General features: G+C 37.2%; 2 protein-coding genes across 2 annotated transcripts in view; both read right to left on the reverse strand.

The window, feature by feature from the left end:
- The window catches only part of LOC103748903 (olfactory receptor 2AG2-like), a 60,917-nt gene that overhangs the window by 1,811 nt on the left and 41,897 nt on the right, over positions 1 to 17,209 (reverse strand). The window lies entirely within an intron of this gene.
- LOC103748870 (olfactory receptor 2D3-like) lies at positions 6,660 to 7,580 on the reverse strand. The gene has a single exon (XM_008851654.1). It carries the CDS (start codon positions 7,578 to 7,580, stop codon positions 6,660 to 6,662), a length of 921 nt encoding a protein of 306 aa, XP_008849876.1.

Genomic DNA, 17,209 nt, shown 5'->3' on the forward strand with positions numbered 1-17,209 from the left:
TATTCCCCTTTATTGTACTCCTTCTTCCCTTTTGCTATTTTTTCTGAATGTTTTGTATTCTTTGAGTCATATGATTATTTTCTCTATTTCAATATCCTTTATTATTTTGTTGCCATTTATCTTTAAGGGCTTTTTGAATCACTTTTAGTCTTTGTAAAAGAATAGGCAATTTTTCTTCAGAGGTCATGCACCACCAGCTTTTTACTGACTTAGCTAATTTTTCTATCTAGGAAGGAGTTTCCCTAAGCCAAATAGTTTTTCCTTATATCAAACTTTAGTCTCAGTAGTTCCTCGTTTAGGGTTAAAGTCATAAACTCCTGTAAAAGGCAGCAGGGCATCTATTGCATGCTATCTTTTCCTTTTGGGGGAAACCAAGCCTCATTATTAATCACAAATACAGGTCCAAAAGAGGTCATAGTCATAGGAGGAAGTCATCTATCTTATTACTTTCATTTTGTTTCAGTAACATAATAATTCTGCTAAAGGCAGAGATTTCCCCGGCTTAGTTTCCCATTCCATCATCAGGTTGGTTATCAGAATACTTAAAGAAGAGAATGTTATACAAATGACAAAAACCAGGAGTAACTGGGGAAGGGATGTCCACCAAAAGAGCCGTGGTCATCGGCTTTCGGCTGGAACTTTTTCAAACAGCACCCTTGTCAAGAACCACGGAATTCTTGGAGCCAGCAGGGTTGTCGATTCATGTTTTAAATTTCTACTCATTAAAACCTCCCTGCCATATTTAAAAAGTCTTCCCCAGGTGTTTGACATTATTTCCTGGGCTGGTGGAACCTGTAGCATTCAGAAGCAATTCTGGACTTCTGGACCACTTGAAGACTATACTCACCAACCATTGTCGCCTCTTTCAAGCATATATTGCTTCTCTTTGATGGAAGAAAACCTCTGCGTTGAGAACTCACAGCAGCCCTCCACACAAGTAGACTCAGCTACTTTACATAGTTTAGCAATGCCAGGAAGCACGCCGCCTCTGCCGAACCCTACATCTAAACAATATTACTGATGAAATGACTTGGGAAGAAGGAATACTGAAAGGGAGGGGATGTAACAGCAATCACATAGTCTGCTGCTGTGAATGAAGATCTCTCACATTTGTGTTGAAGGATTTGCTCTCTAGGAGAGCAGGGACCAACTCACACTGTATTTTTTGTTCCTCTTGTATGATTTATATCTGTTTCCCCTTTCTTTTATTGATGTTACCATTCTAGCTATTAGAGTTGGTACCTTTAAGTGGTAGGATCGTGAAAAACTGAGGTTAGAGGTCCTATATGATCTAGTTCCTTTCATTCATACTGTCAAAATTTACTATATAGTTACAATATACCGGGTACTGTGCTCGATTCAAGATTAACTGCACGGATGTGTGAAATGCTGTATAAAAACCTATAATGTCAAATGATGATTGATAGGTGAGTGAAAATATGACAATGAGGGGCTGAAGAGATGGCTCAGCAGTTAAGAACATTGACTGCTCTTGCAGAAGACCTAGGTTCAATTCCCAGCACCCACATGGCGGCTATGAACCATCCTTAACTCCAGTTCCAGGGGAATCCGAAGCCCTCTTCTGACCTCTGCGGCATTACATGACATGGGTACACTCACATACATGCAGGCAATACACTCATACACATAAAATAAAAATAAAATAAAATATGACAATGAGACCATGCTCAGTGATTAAGAGCACCGGCTGCTCTTGCATAGGACTTGGGTTATATTTCAACACCCACATGGGGTCTGACTACCATTCATAACACAGGTGTGGAAGATACGACATCCTCTTCTGCCCTCAAAGGGCACTCCATGCAGGTATTACGCTTACATACATGCAAGCGAAATTTATGTATGTAAAATAAAAATAAATAAAAGTTTCAAAAGAAACACTTCCTGCGGTGGTGGTATGTAAGCTGTAAGCTGAGGATGACTAGGAGTTGGCTCAGCCAAGAAAGTCAGGGAATAATCAAAACTGAGAAGTGGGGTAGTGCAGCAGATGTGGAGTTCTGCACTGCAGCATGAGGCTGTTCTCCACCTATTTTTCCTGTAGTGAATTTTAGGCAGAGTCAGCTAAAGAAATAACTTATTTAAGTAATGTCTCATCATTCATTAGATTTGCCACCAGTCCTCCTGCTTCATGATACCAAAACTGTATGTTTTTTACCTCAAAAATATGAAGTAGAATATTAGTTTTGTCTGCTGACAATAAATAGACAATTAAATACCAATTCTGTGAAGGAGATATGTACCCGCAAAAGCACTTGCGCTCAATGAATTAAAAATGAATATTCTGTCATATATGTTAAGTCTTATCCGGGTCAGCATTTATATCCAGATGTCCCTTGGTGCAAGTTCATCTGCTGGAGTGTAGTCACTATATCTAGAGTCTGCTGGGGGGGGGCTATGAGGGTCTGGGGGGGGTTCCAAATTTGTTTAAGATGTATTATATGAAATGCACAAAAACTCAATAAAAATCAGAGGAAAAAAAATGATTAATTTTTAAAACTTGGAGAAAAATGGTAAGAAAATAATTAGCAGGACATATTTTGACAGCTTCAAAGAGAAGATAGAAGCATTATTAAGTAAGCTAACTAACCTGAACTCTATATCCTACCTGCCTGCTTCATCCCTCTGAACCACAGCTCCTGCTGTCCCTCCTCCTCTGTTCATTGCTCCTTTCCTCTACCCTCTAAGAAGAAAGGTCAGGAACCTCATTCTGGGTCAGCAGAGGAGACAGTTATAGATTTTTTAAAAACTGCTGGTGGTATATTGGACTGCACCCCAAGAGCTGTCAGCACAGGCTGAGGTGGGTATAGGCTCATCAATTTCATGGGAATGGTAGAGGAAACTGAGGAGATAAAGCTACAATTTGTGGAAATTTTTTCCATAATTTCTGTCCTCTGTGTCACTGCTAATTATATTTCAATTTTAAAACTAATTTCAGTGGGGTTTTCTGTACTATTTTCAATATCAAGCAGGCATGTAGAGGGGAGACATTCAACTGATATTAAATAGCTCTGTTTTGAGGGTACTATTGATTTAGTGGTCCTCCTCTGTCTCTAGGAGTCCAGGAAAATCCAGCCATAACAAGGTAAATACTGAAATTTTATCAGGTACTTAGAAATATATTGGGTAAGAGCTATCTAGTGTTACACAATGATCAGGCACTGAAAGAACTATTAGGTAAGGTTTGATTACTGTTATAAATGACAGCTGGTGTCACCACATATAAAAGCTGTTGTGTGCATAAGGCAAGCAGTCAATAAATATCTGAGTCAGAAACAAGAGAATCTCATAACAGACTGCCAAGGCATTGGCTCTGTATCTGGATACAAAAAGCCAACATACACATTTGCCTAAATAAGAAACAGAGCCCTTACCTCCAAAGGCAAAAGACACAGATTCCCGACTACACCAAATACCCTGGAATTCTTTGGAGGATGAAGAAGTTCTAAGTGTGAAGGAAAAGAGGTTATTCTCTTGGCCGGATGGGATGGAGATTTGTGTGTAGCCATCTATATGATCAAGGTGCAAAGGCTCCTCTAGTCGCTAGCATTGTTAATCCTCTCCTGGAGGGAGATGGATACAGATAATGGCTAAGAATTCAGCATGGGGATCCTAGGGAAGCAAGAGACACAATCCCTCAGCATGCCTCCCATCCACTCTACATGGGAAAGTCAGATGAATCCAGTAAATCAGGTTTTTATATCGCTTCTCCTGAACTGGTCCACTCTATAAGATAAATGCAGGAGGAATTTGGAGAAAGAGGTACAGGCAGGGCTTGTCAAAGATGACCAACCATTTAGCCTCTTTGTCACTGGAGCAACAGAAAATCACAGATTGGTCCTCAGGGAGGTTTGGCAGTGTCATCCTCCCAGGCGACATGACCTCCTCTGAAAATGCTGCTCCTGGAAAAGCGAATTTTAATGAATCCTCTCAGGCATCTCCCCTGGCCTGCCATTTCTGCATACTTCACACATTAAATTAACTGTGGGTTCTGAGGATGAGTTTCCTCCCACACCATGGACTTGCTCAGGAGCTTACTGACTAAAGAGATCCTAGAAACTGACCCAAGCATCATTGGACCTCTGTGCAGCCTCTGTCATGTTACAAAGGGTGTGTAGTGGCCTCTGTGAGGCCTCTACTCCCCACTTCCTTCCTGTGTTTCTTGTACCGGTTTCAGGGAGTGAAAACAGTACACCTGCTGAACCTAGTCTGTATTCAGTAATACTGATTTACTGAAACAATCCATTCTGTTCCAACTCTCTGTTTCTCATTTGTACCCTCTCAATCATATGATCATGTGGGTCTGACCCCATGAAGTTTGTGAATAGAGGGCTCACCTGCTGAGTGCACTCATCTGAGCCCTCATCTCTCACACAATTTTTTAACTAATATTTCTCCTTCCCCTGTTCCCCTTTATTCACTTATTTTGCCAGTAAATTTTTAGAACTTTCTCTGAAGAGTCCATAGTTTTATTTCAACTTTAAGAAAGTGAAAACTAAGTTTGTCCTTGAGTAAAGGAAACAATGCAACAAATTATTATACAAATACGACAGAGGAAATATGACTATTTTTTTTCATCATTAGGAAGGCAACATATCCAAAAGAAAGTATATTAGTTAGAATTCCATTACAATGAAATATGTGAGAAATTTTCCATTTTTTAAAAATGTGTATGTGTTTTACCCGCATGTATCTGAGTGCACCATTATGTGTAATGTCCACAGAAGCCAGAGGATGACGTTGGAGCCCCTGAATCTCGAGTTGTTGATGGTTGTTAGCTGCCAGTGCTCTTAATTACTGAACCATTGCTCCAGCTCCAAGAAATTTTCTTAAAAAGAGTACAGTTTTAGCCACTTTTGAAAGAGATGTATCTTTGCTCTGAAAACTGTTATTGAGTACGTTAAAGCTGTAATGAAATGCTTCTTCTAAAAAAAATTTTTTTAAGTAAAAAATAAATGTGTACAGTTGGGACAGGGAATTTAGTTCAGTAACTAAGTATATAGTTCAGTGTAAGATTACATATACAAGGCCCTAGTTCAAAGGCTCCTCTAATCGATGTAATGATCAGGTAGAAGAGAGAAAAGGACAAAGTCACACAGTCATCAAGGACAACACTCTGTTTACATAAGGACTAGTCTCCATCTACTGAAGGCTGTATTAACTCTCAGTAGCACCCCTCTGCTGATGCAAACTTTAAAAGTGAACATTTGGGGGATGTTTCATATTCAAACTATACCATGATGTTTTGTATCTGTTAAATATAGGAGCAGTGCTGTTCATAATAGAACAAGGGTTAGAAGCAGCCCTGGTGCATACTAGCAATGAAGTAGAAGAATAGCAACACAAAGAGATACTGCACAGACATCAAAGCAAGAAACCAGGAAGGCTACATACTTGCCATTATTTGAAAGTTATTTATTTCAATATATTAAATATTAAAACAAAGTTATGCATATTAATTTTGCATATTTATTTTACAGATGAGGCATTAATACATGGGGGAGCTGTGGAATGAGGAAATTAACATTGCATTGCCTCATAAGTTTATCAACTGCATATAGAGAATATAAAAACTATTTTTAAGATTAAGTCAGCATTCTTTCCATAATTACATACTTGGAAGTTCACTATTGATTTCAATTCGTTTCTCAGTACAGACGTTTTTCTTTACTTTTAGCCTTGTAGCCATTTTCTTTACACACACATTCTCAGAAAAAAACTTGCTATTAATTATTCTTTAAATTCACTGTTTCCAAATTCAGAGATCATTATATTACAATTGTAGACCATGTTAGAAATATGACACTATTTTAATTCTATATCTGAAATATAAATTGTATAAAACAACAAAGTAAATTGACCCTCTGTTAAAAACATGTTTACATTTGTGATAGAAGGCTGTTGCGTTTTACAGCTCTTTTTCATAACACACTTGCATGCCCTCTTTATTTTCCTTCTTGCAAGGTTTCCAACTGCTATGGCGTTTATCATTAGCTATTGGATTACCTCTTTTTGAAGCCTTTTGTTTGTTTGTTTGAGGATTTTATGCATGCATATAATGTGCTTCTATCCTGTCTACTCCCATTTCCCTCCCTTCCAATCCCTACCTTATGCTCCCTAATTTTCCCTCCAAACTCCATTCACTGTTTTTAAACACACTTGGTCTACTTAGTGCTGCCTATATGTACATGTGTATAGAACAACCCACTGCAGTATGGGTAGTATTTCAGGGGATATATCCCTGAAGAAAATGGATTCCGCATCCCCAAGGAGTCATCGCTCCTCGCTCCTCCCCAGCTCCCCTCTCTTCCCCTTTCCCTCCTTTACTTCCTCCTTATTAGAGCCCTTTTCTGCCTTCCTGTTCCTCCTCTTTCTTTCCTCTGTCCCATTTCCACCCATAGTCCAGCCACTATTTTCTTGTTTCCCTTCTTTTTTTGAAATTTCCTTTCATTTTTTTTCTTAGATTTACCAATATTGTGTATTTTGGATAAGGAATTTGTTGGACTAGTTTGGGAAGAAATATATAAAACTTAAATTTAAAAGTAGAAGAATTTGATGCATGTGGGGGAAAGTGAACAGAAAATTTCTTCTTTGCATACCTAAAATGGTCATTGACATCATACATGACTATTTCCAAAGAACTATTTTGCAGTGATCCTTCTGAGAGCTCCTTTGACATCTTTGTTCCTCAGGCTGTAAATGATGGGGTTCAGCATGGGGGTCACTGCTGAGTAGAACACTGAAATCATTTTGTCCTTTCCAGTCATTGCTTTGGAGTTTGGCCTCATGTAAGCAAATATGGCAGAGCCATAGAAGAGAACAACCACAATGAGATGGGAACCACAGGTGGAGAAGGCCTTGAACCTCCCCTCTGCAGACTGCATACGGATCACAGTGGAGATGATGTTCCAGTAAGAGATGAGGATGAGGGAGACAGGTGCCAGGAGGATTACCACACCCATTGCAAAGATGGCCATTTCTGTGCTGTACGTGTCTGCTGAGGCCACCTTCAGGAGGGCAGGAGGTTCACAGAAAAAGTGGTTAATGATATTGTTTCCTCGATAGGGAAGACGCAATGTGAATGTGGCATCCACCAGGGACACAAATGCACCACTGGCCCAGGACCCAGCAGCCAACTGGACACACACCCAGTGTGTCATGATGGTGGAGTAGTGCAGAGGCTTGCAGACAGCCACATACCGATCATAGGACATCACTGCCAGAAGGGCACACTCTGTACACCCAACCAGAAGTAAAACAACTATTTGCATTGAGCACCCAGCAAAAGAAATGGTCTTCCTCCTCACCAGGAAGTGGATGAGCACCTGGGGTACTGTGGTTGTGGAAAAACAGAGATCAGCAAAGGACAGGTTTCTAAGGAAAAAGTACATGGGAGTGTGGAGTCTGGGGTCTGTGTGAATGAGCAGGATGATGAGCAGATTTCCCAGCACCGTCAGAAGGTAGATGAGGAGAAAGAGGAGGAAGAGCTGGACTTGGGTGTTTGGGTCCTGTGAGAGGCCCAGGAGGATGAATTCTGTCACAGAGGTTTGGTTCACTCCCATGAATGTGTATTCCTGTTTACAGAATAGCATCAATAAATAGACAAATCAGTTGTTTCAGAACATCTAAGTAATTTACATATTTTAAAATATCTTATTTTTTGTGTGTATGAGTATATTGCCTGTATATGTTAAGTACAACCATGTCTTGCAATGCCTGTGGAGGTCAGATAAAGGTGTTGGATACCCTGTAACTGGAGTTTGGGATGGTTGTTAGCTGCCATGTGGGTGTTGGGAATCAAACCTGAGTCCTCTGAATGAGCAGCCAGTGCTCTCAATCACTGAGTAATCTCTCCAGCCCCATAATTTACATATTTTATGAATGCAAAATCATGCTATTGAGTTCCATTTAACTGTTCCACAGTTCCCATATTCCAAAAGACTCAGCTTTTTTTTTCTTTTTGCTGTTTAGTCCTGACAGTGGAAGGCGGTGTTCCCTCTCTCCCTCCTTCTCTCCTTTCCATCCTCCCTCCCTCCTTCCTCCTTCTCTCTCTGTCTCCTTGCATCTTTTAGTAGCACCAGTAAGAATCATTCTGAATGTACTACATGATCAGCCGTCACCTGATCTTTCTCAAGATTGGTGAGGAGGTTATGGTGCTAATCACAGTGTATGAAAGTTTGGGAAGTAATCAAGTTGAGGTGACTTTAATAAACATTTATGTTTTATGCTCTAACATGTATGGTAACATTTATAAAGCCTGTTTTTTATTGACTGTAAAATAATCACTCTGAGAAAAGGACGGAAAGATAAGGTAAAATGATTGGTATTTAGTGAACCTTTCAATTAGCCAAATCCATTTATCTCCAACATAAACAGTTCTTTGGATTATGAGTAAAAACAGCTGTGTACTTGTCTATTGCACTCAGCATCCTTCAAATATCCAGCCATCTATCTCCTACATACTTTTACCTCTCTGCACAGGGTCCTTTATCAATAGTCACACTAATTATCATCTATTGGTATTTCCTGTTATCTGTCATTATTAACAGTTGCATTACATTCACCTTTAGTCCTCTTGAAATACATAAGACATGGTTTTTATTATTCCTATATTTCAGGAAAATAAGTGACTCAAGAGTAATCTTGAACTGGCAAGTGTCAGTCTTTCTGGCTCTTTCTGTATCTTTAATTTGTCTTCTTTCTTCCTTAAACAAGGCGAAAGCCTTGTGCAGTCTGTCTGTGGCCCACATTCACTCCTTGAAGAAAAGCTCACATTCCCCCTGAATCTATAGGATTTTAGAGCTAATCTGCCTGGAAGAGTTATCAATAAACACAGTAAACGTCTGAGCATGCTTTCAGTTATTTTCCACGTTTTAGGTTATGTTACCCAGTAAGAAATAGGAAGTACTAATCAAATAGAAACTGAGAACTAAAACAAACATGATGTTCAGATAATTTTATTGTGTAAATTTTTAAAATAATATCCAATTCTAAGTGGAATTTTAGTCTTACAAAAAGTGATTACTGAAATATTCTTGGGCTAATATCTATAAACATAAACAATTGGAAATATAGTTAAAAATCTTTCTACGCTTAAATTTACACAAGGCTTTAAAGAGGATTTAGCACATGACTGAAATTTGTCTAGATGAATAATTGATAAAAAAGAGAGTATAGAAAAGTCTAAAAATAAAGGGACATGACCTCCCTGATAAAAAATATATTTTCATTTTCTCCTTATTAGCCTTATATATGCTGAGATGTCATAAAATTTGATCAACATAATATAGTATATTATATATGTTATAGCACAAATATGCTATAATACATAATGTGTAGAGACATATATACAGCATATATACTTTCCATGGATAGTTCAGAATGCACTATGTATTCTAATATATCCTAATGGTAACATATTTATATACATATTTATGCACATACATCCTTGGATATATAGTAGGATAGCAATATAGTAACATAGCTAAAATATTTTATATGATATAATGTAGTATTTATTAAAATGTTTTCTAGATAAGCATAGTATCTTAATTATATCACTTATTACCTTTATGGAAAACTATATGGTATTTTCTAAATATTTTTAAAATACTACATGTTAAAACAGTCTGAATGGCTATGCACCAAAAACAGATGTAGGGAAAGGTGAACACTTTTTCACTTTTGGTGGAAGTGCAAACTGGTGCAGCCACTATGGAAATTAGTGTGCATGTTCCTCAAAAAGTGAGGAATAGGTTGATGTCACTCAGTGAGGAATAGATTTATATCACTCATGAACATATTTCCAAAGGTTGTTCATTCTCCTACTACAGAGATACTTGCTCATCTATGTTCATTGCTGTTCTATTCACAATAGCCAGGAATTAGAAAGTACCTACATGTCCATCAACTGATGAAATGATACTGAAAATATGGCTCATTTGCACAATAGAATAAAATCCAGCTGTAAAGAAAAATGAAATTCTGAAAATGGATAATAAAATGGAGCTTGAAATGAGCATTCTGAGTGATGTAACCCAGACCAGAAACATAAATGCCACAAGTCTCTCATATTTGGATGCTAGATTTGAATATTTAGATATGTACATTTAAAGTGAAAACTAGTAAAGGGCCATGTGGAGCCCAGAACAAAATTTACAAATACTTATTAATAAAATACAATATATCAATTTTGATCAGTTTGGCATTTAGTTTATTAGTTTGCATGTAATAACAAATGTACTAATATAAAACTTTAGTCTTGCAATTAGTTCTAAAAGAGAAATTGATATAAGTACAAAATGAGAAATTAACATTTGCCCAAAATTAAAAAGATGCAAATAACCGTATTAAGGTTCCTTGGAAAACAATCATCAAACCAGAGGAAAAGAGTGTGGCACAGCTGCTCAACCCACAGAAACATCCTGCTAATTAAAAGTGGTGACCCTTGGGAAGTGGTAATCTATAGAGAACAAGGAAAATAGCTGAGGACAGACTTTCTCATTTGTACGGTTATTTAATAATGTGTTAATTTACAATTTAGTCTACATATCCTAAGTAAAAAGAGAGCTTATTTTTAAATACCTCAATGTCAGGAATGGACTACCTCTCAGTGGTTGACCAGGTAGGTGTCTCATAGACCCGCAAACAATACTGACCATTTCCCTTGCTCATTACCAACAGAATTGAATGGTAAGACCCTATTGCTGAAGAGTCTACATACATGAGCTGTAGAAAACACAAGGAGAAATCAACCTGGTGCTGACCTCAGAGCCTCATCTTTACTGTCTAGCATTCATAGTGTAAGATGGTTCTGTGCAAGCTAACAGAAGGAAAAAAATAACCATCAACCTTATCCAGCTGTGAATCCTGTGAACTACAATAACCCCTGGTCTGGTGAGATATGTCCATTGGTACAATAGTGACACAAATATTATGGGAGTAACCAACCACATTTTAATTAGATTTAAGGTCAATGTCCTAAGATGGAGTCCATATATGACACTGATACTAGGCTTAAGAACCTGAGTGTAAACAGGTCACAGGATGTAGGGGAAAACATACTAGTTTTCTATTAAATAACTATCATATTAAGCTGACCCTTAATGACTTATTGTTATACTCATAGATTAATGAATTCTCTCAACATTCACCAGAACTTTCCTCATGCAACAGATGTTGATTACCATAGAAACCCATGGCTGACCACGGTGCAGAGAACAAGAGGCTGCAGAGTGTTCCTCCCTTACTAGGACACATATTTTAAACTTATGCCCTCAAGGATCAGACACCATTGCAGAGGAAGGTACAGAAAGATTATATGAGCCAGAGGTGGTGAATGACCACAAGAAGCAGAGTTTTCCAGACAGCTTGTTAGTTACTCGTATGAACTCACAGCAACAGTGACAGCCTACACAAGTACCATGAAAGCTCAAACCAGAAAAAGAAAAATCAGCATAAACATGAGGAAGTAAGAATTTCCAACCCCACCAAAGAAAACTGCAGCAACAGATGTCTGTTGGGAGGTGCAAAGAATGTATTCTTAGTAAGTTAATCAGGCTCCAGTGGATGGACCCACAGTGAAGGACATTTGAGGACACAAATTATATATAACAGACTAGATAGATAGATGATAGATGATAGATAGATAGATGACAGATAGATGATAGATAGATAGATATAGATAGACAGATGATGACTACACACACACACACACACACACACACAAAAGTACATATGTTGGGCAGGGGTCTGTAAGGGGAGGTGCCAATAGGGGAGGGGATCTAAATACCATTGAATTATACTGTTCAATATTGCAAAAATTCAATTTAAAAAGAAAACACAAAATATTTAAAATAGAAACAGGGAGTAGAGAGAATACTAATACATCCCTCAACTCTCATCAGCTAAGTTTTCTCATACAACAGAAAGTACATATGTTGGGCAGGGGTCTGTAAGGGGAGGTGCCAATAGGGGAGGGGATCTAAATACCATTGAATTATACTGTTCAATATTGCAAAAATTCAATTTAAAAAGAAAACACAAAATATTTAAAATAGAAACAGGGAGTAGAGAGAATACTAATACATCCCTCAACTCTCATCAGCTAAGTTTTCTCATACAACAGAGTGTGATACACAGAAGGCCACAGTTGGCCATAGTTTAGAGAATAAGAGGCTGCAGAGACATGTCCCTGGGTAGGACTCCTGTGTTAAAACTCATCCACTCATTACTCAGGGACCATTGGGGAAGAGAACATGGAAAGAGTGTAAGGGCCAGGGCTGGTGCCTGAGCATAAGGAAATAGAAGTTTTCAAGTCACTAGGACTTGCTTTCAGGATGCAAAGACCCATGCTGATTCAATCAGACAAAAACCCAGCAAAAAGCTGGAGCTATGAGCAGCAGGCCCCAGCTTGGCAACTGATTACTGGGGGATAAGAAAGCATTCTTTAAAAGATTGATTCAAGATAGGCTGACTAGACTCCAGTGGATGAGCTTGCACAAGGGACATCTAGGTAAAAATGCTTGACAGGATAAGCTTGAACATATATGACAGAATGCATGAAATCCAATAAGGGAGTTGTGGGGGGATGTGAATGGGGAAGAGGTCTAAATTTGATTAAGATCTATTATATGAAATGCAGAAAAACTCAATAAAAATATTTTAAAATCTCATTATGTAAGGCTGGAGAGATGGCTCAGCAGGTAAGAAGACTGGTTGTTCTTGCAAAAAGACCCAGGTACGAATCCCAGCACTCACATGGCAGCTAATAACTGTCTGTAACTCCAGTCCCAGGGCATCCGACAGCCTCTTCTAGCCTCCTGATAGACACGGATACACTTACTTACATGCAGCTGGCAATGCTGCCGGGCAGAGGGATCCGCGGACCTGGAGAGCTCAGCAGCCTGGGGCCCTGGCATCGCCGAGCCTTGGCCTCCAGTGCAGGCAGCTGGCCAGGCCACGTGGCAGTCAGATTAAGATAAAACGATGTCCTCAAACCTAAAATACCTTTCCTTGGGAATTTTGGTCTTTCAGACTACCAGTTTAGTTCTAACCACACGGTATCCAGGACTTTAAAAGAGGAGGGTCCTAGTTATCTGTCTTCTATAACAGTGGTTGTTCCTGAATTTTTGAAGATAATGGCCTGCATCTTTTTAGTCTACAAAGACAGTAACGCCTTCTGATTCTCAAGAGCTTGATTCCAAGGAGCTTTCGGCTGGCTCTCAGTTTGTAGGCCTCATGGCAGTTCTCACAGCGAGTTTTTCAAGTGGCTTTGATGGAGTTTATTTTGAGAAAATCTTAAAGGAAGCAAAGCAGTCGGTATGGATAAGAAACATCCAGCTTGTGTCTTTTTCCTTGGAGCCATCCTTGTAAAAGCAGCTCCTTTTCTATAAGGTTATGATCCCAAACCTTCAGGAAACTCCACTAAAGCGTAGTCACGTACTGTCATTATCTAGTTTTCACGATGGTGCCCTAGGAATCGCAACACTAATCTTGCACAGAGGACTTCTCCAGGTTCTGTGAAGATATCATCATGCTAAACCTGATTGTACTGTTCAAATGGTTTGAAGTGTACAAGCTTCAGCATTAAATATGTATACACCATCTGGAAATCAAACTTGAAATTATTTCCAGGGACTAGGATTAGAAGGAATGCTGGGAGGAAACTTGAAGTTTAAGTTTATAAAGAGTTTTCCTTTTTGATTGCTGCAGAATTGTCCTATGCACTCTTTGCAAGAGCACACAAATGTCAAACACCACATGGAATATTCAAAGCTTGAAACTTACAATTGCCTATAAAGCTGTGAAAAAACAAATATGATTTTAAAACATTTTGATGTATTTGAAATTTTTATATTCATACAGAAGATTGCTATGCAAATATTGGTAAATGTTATTTGTTCAATTATATAAAATATTCTGGGTCTGATTTGTCATAGAATAAAATTCATATTTAAATTTAGTGCATAGAGAATCTATTTCTCCATGTATATTTTCAGACCCCTTAGTGCTCTGAGACAGCTGAACGCAATCCAACTTCCTATGCCGCAGAGCCAGTGACTCTTACACTAGTGGAGCTTTATCCTTAGTTTCCTAGTGTACTTCTTTTCCATAAATAAGAGAAATCTTTAACAGTACCTTAAGCTGAATTTGTGTGTGTTGTCATTAAAATTTTTAAATTTTAAATTTTAAATTTTTAAATTGAATTTAAAATGATCAAATATACATTTAATGTTTGAAAATAATTATTGTCTATTTCCATGTGGAGAAATCTGAACTATCGAGCATATACTGAATACAGTATAAAATTTTTAAATGGAGAATTTACTCATTGATCTATAGCAGAAATGTTCTTTAATCTGTAACTTTTGGCAGAAATAACAACCAAAAAATAGTAGTACACATGAGCGACCAAGAGCAAACTGACTTTCTTACAGACATTCCCTGCTGCTGTGCTGCATTCTTCCAAATGGCATCTAACTTTTAAGTTCAAAGGCTACTTAGGAGAATTGTTTGGGTCTCTCATAAGCCTGCTATCCCCAAGAATACTCCAATCATGTGACTGGAAGAGGTGGTTAAATTCTGAATTCCCTTTCTGTGTCCCCATAAGAGCTGCTGGGAAGGAGCCACCATTTGCTTAAGTAGTGGGTTTTCTTTCTTTTTTAACACTGGAGATGAGGGTGCAAATTATATGACCTATTTAATAAGCTGATTCAAAGAAGAGAGGAGATATTAGAAATAGTAAGATGAGGTGGGAGGCAAAAATGCTTTCTATACTTGGACTGTAGATTTAATTATTGACTATAGGCAGAATTACCTATTGAGTATGAGAAGTATTTTACTTTATTTTTTCATTTATATTGTATATATTTTAAAAATCTGTTCTAAGAACAGATAAGATATAAAACCTTTATAAGATATAAAACCTATAAAAAGAAAACTATTTTTGTGTAGTTCAAATGGATTTTGTTAAATAGGGTTTTCTCAAAAGTACCATTGTTGAGAACTACTGAGTACAGTTGGCTAGTTGAAATGACTGTTGTACTTTGCTAATGCAAACACAGTTACAGGCCTAATCAACTCCGTTCAGAGTTTTAAAGTACTTAAAATTACAAGATGTTTAAAATAAGTTTGCTGGTGATAACAAAATGATTCTAAGCAAATTTTCTGAATGCCAGATTTATGATTTTCAATGGCTACCTTTTAGAGTATTTGATAACTACTATATTTTGAGTGTGGTGTTTGAAGACTGCCACAACACTCAGACCCACGTCCTATTATTACCCACTACTGTGAGAAACCAAGGCTTGCAAACACACAAAGTTCAAGACTAAAGATGGATGTTCAGCTCACATAAGTATTTTTTGGGCAACTGTGTTTTAATACACTGTGAATTCATAATTAATGATAATTTAGCTCTACCTGTTTTAACCCTTCAAAAATTTATGAGTGGGCTGGGTGTGGTGGTACACACACCTTTATTTCCAGAAGAAGGTGGATCTCTGTGAGTTCAAGGCCAGCTTGGTCTATATAGTGAGTTCCAGGCTACCTGCGGCTTATACGGAGACCCTGTCTCAAAACAAAACAAAACAAATTTGTACAAGCAAGTTATTGGATATTAGGTTTGTTAAAGTAACAGGTACATTTTAGGTGTCCAAAAATCCCACAATTTTCAAGATTCCTAATAAAGTTTATAAAAATGTAATTAAGAGTTATGAAGTATATTGTCAAAACAAGCTTTTATTAGGCACTTTTATTTTTCTCTTCTAGTAGGTTTGAAAATTCCAGTGGCCTATATGTTTTATATAAGGTAAAAAAAATCCCATTTGGAAAAGTGGGCTTGTATCCTAGATTGTGTTATATATACAAAGATTGAAAATTTGTGTATTGTGGTTTATGTTTCAATGACTTTCAAAAGTATTATTGTGTCAAGATTTTATAATGATAACTTCTTGATTATTTAAATTTTTATACTTTGTAAAGTGTACTTGTTATCTCTTAACTGCTTTCTTCTATGTGAAATGTGTTGGGAAGAGAATAGTGCCAATTGATAGCTCTGTTAGAAACTAAGACTGCGGCCCTGGGAAGAAGAGTTTCAAATGCAACAGCTAGATTTTTCTCAAGTTACTTTTATGATATTATAGAGTTTAAAAATGCAGAACTTGAATATTTACATCAATTTATCTCAAATGTCACAGGATTTCATAGAAAGGTAAAAGCAGCTCTATATTTCAACTAGATTATACTAAGAGTCTGAAAGGAAATTAACACATTTTGAACTTCAGCACACTTAAGTATAATATTGAATATTCTTACCTATCAAATTAGACTTTTAAAATGTCATTGTACAGTCATTAACCTGAGATATTTCCCCTCCCCTCAATTGAGATATTTTTTAAAAGTTTATCATTATTCATTTTATTTAAACATTCATTGTAAAAATATTTAATTACAGCAGATGTACACTTTACATGAGATTTATAAAAATATTTATGCTATATTGAAAGGTATTTTAAGACTCTCCAAGATTTTTACAGTAGTTATAGGTACAAAGAAAATTCACCTTTATCACATTGTGGTCCTGTGTGCCTTGCTTTACCAAATACTTGACTTTTGTGGAGAATATTTCTGCTATTCACAATTTTGGACACATGGGCAAAATCAGGATTTTTTTTCAAGAATAACAGAATATCTGTAATTCTAGCTTTGGTTATTTCAACATTTGCTCATTTTGCCTAACATAATCCCAGCACTTGGAAGGTCAAAGCAGGTGAATCTCTTGCATTCTAGACCAGTGTGGTCCACATAGTGAATTCCCAGCCAACCAGGGATACCTCGTGAGGCCCTGTCTCAAATCCACATTAACATCAAAACCCCAAAACCCAAACAAAATAGCAAAAGAGGTTTCATATAAAAGCATTAGTAAACTATTTATTTAAATAAATTGTGGCACCATAATTCAGGTTTTGAAACTTTTTAACAGTTGTACATAAGGGACATTTTGGTGTTTCATTTCTTATATAACACAATTTACTGTGATTTAAGATAATATTTTAAAAATTATTTGGATACTAAATTTATCTATGTCTGTATTTCATTTATTTAGAATGATACTTTGTGGTTTAGGAATGTAATTTGCATGTTAAATTTTTTATGGATATAATTCAAAAAATGTATAAATTGGTCTTTT

Source organism: Nannospalax galili, unplaced genomic scaffold (assembly GCF_000622305.1).
Source record: "Nannospalax galili isolate Female #2095 unplaced genomic scaffold, S.galili_v1.0 scaffold426, whole genome shotgun sequence".
Taxonomy (NCBI): Eukaryota; Metazoa; Chordata; class Mammalia; order Rodentia; family Spalacidae; genus Nannospalax; species Nannospalax galili.